The sequence below is a fragment of the Nicotiana attenuata genome, chromosome 9 (genome assembly GCF_001879085.1).
Source record: "Nicotiana attenuata strain UT chromosome 9, NIATTr2, whole genome shotgun sequence".
Lineage (NCBI taxonomy): Eukaryota > Viridiplantae > Streptophyta > Magnoliopsida > Solanales > Solanaceae > Nicotiana > Nicotiana attenuata.
In genome coordinates, this window is record NC_031997.1 from 3,264,399 (window position 1) to 3,273,459 (window position 9,061).

Genomic DNA, 9,061 nt, shown 5'->3' on the forward strand with positions numbered 1-9,061 from the left:
AGACTCTGCGGTGGTGTCTCGAACATAAGCTAGATAGGCCAAACACCCCTTCTCGACCATACACCGAGCCTTCAAGAAAGAAATAACCCTACTGGGGGTATCAACTGTGGAACCCTTCCACTCCAACCTCGGCAACCCTGGCATCACTAGTGAAACAGTCTTGGCATGGCAATCTAGGATGGCGTGATATGGAGACAACCAATCCATGCCCAAGATGACCTCAAAATCGATTATATCCAGTAACAGGAGATCTGCTCTAGTCTCGAAATTACAGAATGTAACCACACAGGACCGGTAGACCCGATCTACAACCACGGAATCGCCCACAGGAGTGGACACATGAACAGGAGTGCCCAAAGGTGCACGAGGAATAACCAAGAATCGAGCAAACAGTGATGCTACATAAGAATAGGTGGACCCTGGATCAAATAATACCGAAACATCTCTGCCGCAGACGGAAATAATACCTGTGATGACGGCATCTGAGGCCAATGCATCTGGCCTGGGTGGAAGAGCGTAGAATCTGGCTGGAGCGCCGGCTGGCTGGCCTCTGCCTGATTGAGCAGTAGCTGGCTGACCTCTCCCTGTCTGACCTCCACCTCTAGGACGGCCCCTACCAGCCTACCCTCCACCTCTAGGTGGCGGGGCAGCTGGCGCTGAAATTATAGGCTATTGGCCCTGCTGCACTGCCTTGCCCCGAAGCCTGGGGCAGTATCTCCTCATATGACCAAGGTCCCCGCACTCGAAACAACCCCGCGGTGCGGCGACTTGCTGACTTGACGGCTGACCTTGATGGCCTGCAAACCCACTGGAAGAAGCCTGGATGGCCGGCGGATGGTGTGAACTCTCCGGCACAGCACTGAAGTATGGATCAGAAGAACCCTGCGGACCTGATACCCACCGGAGGAACCTTGAATAGCTTGTGGGCGATAGGAACTCTCTGGCATGGCGCTGAAATAGGGGCGCGCTGGAGCACCCCGAGCAGGTGGTGGTGCTGAATGTGGGGGCCTACTGGGCTGCCCTCTCCCGAACTGACCTCTGCCCCTAGCTGAGGCACCTCTGAACTCTCCTGAGAACATAGCCATCTTATCCTGCTGCATCTTCTCCCTACCCCTCTGACGGTAACCCTTAATCCTCCGAGCAATCTCCACTACTAACTGGTAAGGAGTCCCCATCTCTACATCTTGGGCCATGTTGGCCCTGATGCCGGAATGCAGCCCTGCAACAAACCTCCGCACCCTATCAGCGTTAGTAGGAAGTATCATCAATGCATGGCGGGATAGCTCAGAAAACCTCGCCTCATAATCAGTCACGGACATCTGGCCCTGCTCTAGCTGCTCAAACTGATACCGTAGCTCTTCCCTCTCAGAGGGTGGAATATACCTGTCCAGAAACAACTGTGTGAACTCACTCCAAGTGATAGGAGGAGAACCTGCTGGCCTACCCAGAACATAAGACTGCCACCATCTGCGGGCCCTGCCCTTAAGCTGAAAAGTAGTGAAGTCAACTCCATGCGACTCCAATATCCTCATGTTGTGCAGCCTGTCCCTGCACCTGTCAATGAAGTCCTGGGCATCCTCATGACGCTCGCCCCCGAAGACCGGAGGGTGAAGCCTAGTCCATCTATCCAACAACTTCTGCGGATCACCATCCGCAGCTGGCCTGGGCTGGGGCGCCACTGCAGCAACTGGCTGGCCCCCATCCGCGGGCAATGCACCCGGAGTCTGATACACTGCAGCTGCATGTCCAGGAGCCTGAGCAGTAGGGGTCTGTGCTCCCCCTCCTTCCTGTGAGGTAGCTGGGTCTGCTGGAAATAAACCAGCCTGAGTCATAGAATCCATGAACCGAAGCATAAGGCCCATAACCTCCTAAAATCCCGGTGCTGTCATAAAGTCTGTCGGGGTGGGCTCAGCCGCGGGCACCTCGTCCACTTCCACGGGCCGGTGCCCTCCCCCGGCCTCTGCCTCGGCCTCGAACAACGGGGGGAGCATCTCCGCTCGGGTCTGGAACATCAGCCGTGCGTGTCCTCACCATCTGTGAGAGAGTAGAGAAGGAAACTTAGTACACTGACCACTGCACGAGATGAGATGAATAAAGAATAGTTTTCCTAAAACCCTATAGCCTCTCAAAGATAAATACAGACGTCTCCGTAACGATCCGTAAGACTCTATTAGGTTTGTCCATGACTTGCGAGACCTACGTGAACCTAGTGCTCTGATACCATGTTGTCACGATCCATTTTCCACAATAGGTCATGATGGCGCCCGACACCATTGTCAGGCCAGCCAACGCGGAAAATACAATTAAGTTCTCATTTTTCTTTTACCCAAAATAAATATAACAGATTCTCAAATTTAAGTTAAGACCAGAAGCATCAATAATGTATCAAAATGATTATTAAAGTCATAAAATTATACAACCCCAAAAAAAAGATACCGTCTACTAATGTGTGTGCCAAGACCCGGTGTCACAAGTAATGGGCAACTAGTAGAATGTACAAAATAATAAACTATCCTACTATCCGACATAGAATAGACAGCAAAAGTAAGGAAAAGACTCCATCAAGCTGCCGAACGCCACGGGAAAGGAGCAGCTCACCGTGGAAGTCTCGGACTATGAATAAGGGGCGCGCACCAAACTGATAGTCAGATGTACCTGCCTCAGACCCTGTACAATTAAGTACAGAAGCGTAGTATGAGTACATAAATAATATGTACCCAGTAAGTATCCCGTCTAATCTCGAAGAAGTAGAGACGACAGGTCGACTTGACACTTACTAGGGTCAAATAATATAATAAGGTGTTCTGCTAGGCATGATAATCACAATTAATCAACAGTATGCAACAAGAGATAATTAGTCATGTCCCTAGCAATTTGGCAGTTAACCGTACACATTTCAAATATTTAACAGAATAAGCCATGGATGAGATTTCACACATATAAATGTCATGCGCACATTATGCCGAGGTCGACGGCCCGATCAACAGAAAAATAACTGTGCACTGCCAGAGGGTCGAATGGTGCGAACCATAGATGCATCTACTTCTACCGAGGCGATCGGCACGATCCACAAATATCAATTTAATTCAATGAAACACATGAATGTGCATTTATTTCCGAGATAATTCATACAAGTGTCCAATGTAGGTATACATTCGCTTATCTCTTTTCAAGTCTCTAGCATATCCTAAGTGATCACATTAGCAAGAAAATATGGAAACAATTACGATATAGCATGATACGGGCCCTAAACTACCCGGACAATTAACATAATAGTAGCTACGCACGGACTCTCGTCACCTAGTGCGTACGTAGCCCCCGCATTTAATAATAAAGTACTCAATTATTATACCTATGGGGACAATTCCCTCTTACAAGGTTAGAAAAGAGACTCACCACGCTCCAAAGTGCACTTCCAATTCAAAGAACGAGTCCAAGCCCTAAATTCGGAGCCGAACGATCCCAAACTAGTTAAACGAAGTAGGAACTAGTTAATATAGACTCACAAGACCGAATTCTAGCTATTTAAGAAGTTTCCCAACTCTTAACACAAGTTTCCTAAAATCCGACCCCGGGCCCACGTGCCCGAATTTCGAGATTTTTCGAAGGAGGTTGTTCTCTACATCCTAAGGATCAACAATATATAATTTCCAATTTATTCCATGGCCAATTTCGTGGTTAAATCTAACTTTTATTAAAACCCTAGGTCTTGCTCTAACTCCCTTGATTTTACCTAATTTCTAGTGTTTGATCTACCTAATACGCAAGTATTAAACTAAGGATGGGTGGGATAAACTTACCTCACAATGCTAAGTGGAAGTCTTCTCTCCAAAGCTCCCAAAATCGCCAATGGTAAAGTGTATAAGTGATAAAAATGGCTTAGAACCCTTCTTTAATGAACCTCACTGGTTCAGTGATTTCTGCATCTACGGTCAGGGGACCACATCTGCGGTCCCGCACCTGCGAGAAGATGACCGCATCTGCGAAATGGGGAGAGAAGGCTGGGACCGCTTCTGCGGTCTGGATGCCGCATGTGCGGAGCCGCTTCTGCGGTTCCTGGCTTGGCTTGCCTGAGCCGCTTCTTCGATACAAGGACCGCATCTGCGGTCTCGCACCTGCGGTCCACCACCCGCAGGTGCGGTTATGACAGAAGCAGCAACCTTCAGCACTTCTCCAATTTTTCCACTTCACTCGAGCCTCGTCCGATTGACGCTCGGGGCTCCTGGGTCCCTCCCGAGCATACCAACAAGTCTGAAATCACGAGACGGACCTACTCGAACGTTCGGAACACTCGAAACAACGCTAAATCTAGGAATCACCCCCCTAAAATCAAATGAATCAAACTTATGAACTTCAAGTTCTTAATTTTCCTCCAACGGGCCAAAACGCCCTTAAACTACTCGGATTGATGCCAAATTTTGCGGGTAGGTCTTAAATGATATTTCGGACTTGTACCGGGCTTCGGAACCAACATACGATCCCGATACCCATGAAATCAATCATTAGTTAGTTTCTTTAAATCCTTAATATTTTAGATTAACAATTTCTAGAAAAAGTTCGTTACTCGGGCTAGGGACCTCGGAATTCGATTCCGGGCATACGCCCAGGTCCCATATTTTCCCGCGGACCCTCCGGAACTGTCAAAACACAAATCCGGGCCCGTTTGCCCAAAATGTTGACAAAAGTCAAACTTAGCCTTTTAAGAAAATCCTAAAGAGTTAAATGTGTGTATTTCAATCCAAACTCTTCTAAATTCCGAACCAACCATCCCCGTAGGTCGTAAATTGGTTAAAGCGAGCACGGAGAGTTTTATTTGGGGGAATGAGGTTCTAAAAAGGCAAACGATCGGTCGGGTCGTTACAAAGGCAACAATTCAGATAGCTGCAAAATCCAGTACTCCATGAACGTACCAAACACATTGAGATCGATTGTCGCTTCATATGAGAAAAGATACAAAAGAGGCTGGTGAAGACAAAGTATGTTGCCACAAAGGAGCAACTTGTAGATGTTCTAACTAAAGGCTTACCTAGAGTGCAACATGAGTACTTGATGTCCAAGCTAGGTGTTCTTAATATTTTTGTACCACCTAGCTTGAGGGAGAGTGTTGAGGAAAGAGGAGTGACTTAAGCTTGAAGGGTAGTTTAGTCTATTTATACATGTGCGGATTAGTTAAGTTTGTTAGAAGTTAATGATGCAAGTGATTGGTTAGTTAGAAGTTATATTAGCTCATTGTATATAAGGGCTAGTGTACAGATCAGAAGAGGAGAATGAAAAATATTTACTGTTTCATTCATTTCTTTCATTTCTTCTCTTCGTCTCTCTTCTCCCTCTCAGCTATGGTTTCTTACTGCACTCAATCCATAAACTTCAGCAGATACCTTGTTATATAATAATGAATTTACTAAAATGGGACATAATACTGAAACATTAGTGGAAAATCCCCTTTCTCAAATCTATTTCAAAAGTAAATCCCAAAACAATCCATCATCTTCATAGGAAGAGAAATTGATGATTATTCAAGTAGGTTTACCATGCTGAGCTTTTAATTAATAGTCTTTTTGGCCAATTAGCTTCTTGAAATCTGAAAACACTTCTTTAAAATCAATTTTATTGGAGATTTAACTCAAATCATTCCAAGCACTTCCTATTCAAATCAAAGAAGTATGCCAAAAAAGGAGTTACCTAATCAAAGAAATTTCATCCATAACATCTTCTATAGTTTAATAAGAAAAATAAAAAAAGCCCATATATTTAAACCAATTTTCCATAGTTAAATATATCAAGTGTGACAAATTCTCATTTCACAAGTATTATAATTTTGTGCATTTATTACATGCCTGCGGAAGAGGAAATCATTAATATATCTTTTGTTACAAAATATAGCACATGAGCTTTTTATGGATACAACAACTCAATTCATAGCAAACTTTTGGGTCCAATTACGAGCCATTGATTCATATTTCTTCCTATCAGATTTGTACATATGAGCAATTTCTGGAACCAATGGATCATCTGGATTTGGATCTGTTAATAGTGAACATATTGAAAGCAAAACCTGCACGTAGAAAAAGAGGTTGATTCATCAAATTAGTACACAAAATACATATTACGACATGCAAGTCTAATATATGTATAATTCATATATAGTATATGTATAATCTTATATGATCAGTATATACTTTATGTATACTAATTAAGAAAAGTAAACAGTGAATCTGGCTGGCTATTTATGCAAGGACCTCGTAAAATATAGGAGGGAAATTTTGTCCTTGGGCCTAAAGAGTATCCCAAAAAATTTGTGAAAATAGCACGGGCTAGCCAGTTTTCGGACTGGTAATTGAAAGGTAACCAGCGTTTGCAAAGTCATTGAAAAATAGCCATTATTTCGCTGAAACAGGAAAAATTCCAGTATAATATGCTGGATTATTATGGAGCTCCTACGTATAAACTTCTAGCATATTATGTTGGAACTCCAATATATTATAAAATTCTAACACATTATGCTGGAATCTCATATGTAAAGAATTCGAACTCCATTTCCGGATTTTTAAGGGTGTTTTTGTTTAGATTTTATCTGTACATGAAAAAATGGCTAAATTTTGATTACTTTTGAAACTGTGACTATTTTTCAATTACCATGTGTAAATATGGCTATTTTGATTTTTTCCCAAAAAATTTCTATTTTTGCAATCTTTTATTTAAACAGTTTTTATTAGCTTAAATAGTATTGAATTTCAATCTAATAATTGTCGGCTTAAAGTCTCTTCTCAAAATTGTCAAGTCTGCTTTTGAGTTTTGACAAACATGTCTCAACAGACATCTAAAACATTATAAATACTTATTTATACCTCCAAAATAATACATATAATCATTGTTTTCCTTCTCTTCGAAATAATTACTTTGTGTTCGTGTAAAAATTTAAGTTTTTGCTACACTTAAATTTGGTTGGCTTTGTAAATTCTGAGGAAGTTCTGCCATACGCTCAGAACCCTCATATTGAGGGCATAAGTTCCATAATTACACTACCAAAAGCTCAATTTTCAATTCTCGTAATTTTTTTTCCATACTAGTATATATTGAAAAGAAAAAGATTTTTTTCTTTTTGCTTTTTGGTTATCGAAGAAATAATTAATTCTGCACCATGTCACAAAAGTCATGAATCAGTAGATTATTAGTACTTAGGACCCGTTTGGCTAATACATTTTGGCTGCGTATTATGAAAAAAAAAATTCAAGTTCCGAAAAACTGGTTTAGTGCAATTTTTGGGTGAATATTTTCATTTCACTCACAAAATTTTAACTTTTTTTCAAATAAAATATATATCCAAACACAACTTCAATTTTCAAGGATTATTTTTTAACACAACTTCAAAAACTTATTTTTTAAGTTTTTGCCAAATTTATGTCCAAATGCTGAGAGAAAAGAAAAGTAAGCACCTTTGATATGGTGAGGGCAGGACTCCATTGATCCTTAAGAATGTCCAAACAAATATTTCCATTACTGTTTATATTTGGATGGAAAACTTTGGTCTTGAAAGCCACCTGCCAATATGAATTAATATTATTTATAATAATTAACAAATAATATTACAGATTAAAATTTACAGCTTAAATACCTAAAAAAAGCATACCTTGGGAGGTTTGAAAGGGTAATCAGGAGGAAAATGGATGGCCACTTGGAAAACACCACCTGCATAAGGGCTGTCATTTGGACCAATAATGGTTGCTTGCCAATGGAACATATCCTGTGCCACTGGACCTGAAAATAAACAACTATTACTATTAAAAAATCTGGAATTAGCGACCGACGAATTCTGCAATTAAACAAAAATATTCATTGCTAATTTTATTTAGTGATAGATTATCAAGAAATTATGTTAGACAAGCAATTTCCCAATAAATAAGTGACTAAATTCATAACTAATTTCAGTTTTTTTTTTTTTTTTTTTTTTGTAGTGTATTGAAACCGGTATTTTTTGACAAGATTAAAAGACTCGTAACAAATGCGAGATTTAAAATAAACGTATTAACATGATTACGACTTAAACCATTTGTTATCATTTATATAGTTCTTTTTTCTTTCATTGTCCTACTTTTCGTTAGGTTTGCATGAATTCTAAGAAATTAAGGTCTTTCAAGACAATTTTCTTATACGTAATTTTACGTCTTTCTCGTCCCCTTTTTAACATATTCACTTACCATATAGTTTCACGCCTAAGTAGTCCAGAATATCTGGATATCACTCATTTTATTCTCTATGTGTTACTTGCACCTACTGCCTACCGAGGTCATTTTTAACCTTGGGGAATGAGAGAAAATAATAACAATAACATATCCAGTATAATTGATTCCGTAAGTACAGTTTGGGCAGGGTAATGTGTACGCAGACCTTATCCCTATCTCGTGATAGCAGAGAGACTATTTTCGATAAATCCTCGACTTAATATGGGGGATAATAAGAAGAAGAAAAAAACATTATTTGTATACCTGCACTGCATGAAGTAGGAGGGTCTCTTTGCAACTCCCTTAGTTCCTTGTGAATTCTCCTAGATGCCATTAGCCCTAACCAATTCTTGGATTGAATTAAAAAGGGAAAAAATTCCCAATAATAAGAATTTACAACTTATGAATAGAAGAGCTCAACTTGTTAAAAAAATTCAGTATTGCAAATATATATATAGGGGTCTAGGAGAAGAGAATCATTTCTTTTTCAGTAATTATTCAGTGCTCACTCATTGGTATAGATTCTGTGGCAGAAAGCATTTGTAAAAGATACATGCACTTCAAGAATGGACGATAGATGATCTTTCAAACTTGTGAAGAACACACAAAAAAAAAAAAAAAAAAAAAAATTATATTCTCCAGCTTAGCTTTTCTCAACTTCCCAAATAAAGATATTTTTTATTTTTTGGTTTTTCGACCGGGTGTATGATACCTGTATTGGAGTCCAATTAATCGCGCCGGAAAGTTTCACATCGTGCAGCTAAGCTTTTATTAACTTTCCAGATAATTTTCTTTTATGGTTTCTCATCCGATGTCCGGTACCCGTATTGGAGTCCGAT

General features: G+C 40.5%; 1 protein-coding gene across 1 annotated transcript; it reads right to left on the reverse strand.

The window, feature by feature from the left end:
• LOC109231975 (ubiquitin-conjugating enzyme E2 5B-like) lies at positions 5,749-8,658 on the reverse strand. The gene is made up of 4 exons (XM_019397588.1): positions 8,487-8,658; positions 7,631-7,758; positions 7,437-7,541; positions 5,749-6,055 (listed from the first exon to the last, which is right to left on the reverse strand). The coding sequence occupies exons 1-4, from the start codon at positions 8,554-8,556 to the stop codon at positions 5,912-5,914; spliced, it is 447 nt and encodes a 148-aa protein (XP_019253133.1). The 5' UTR covers positions 8,557-8,658; the 3' UTR covers positions 5,749-5,911.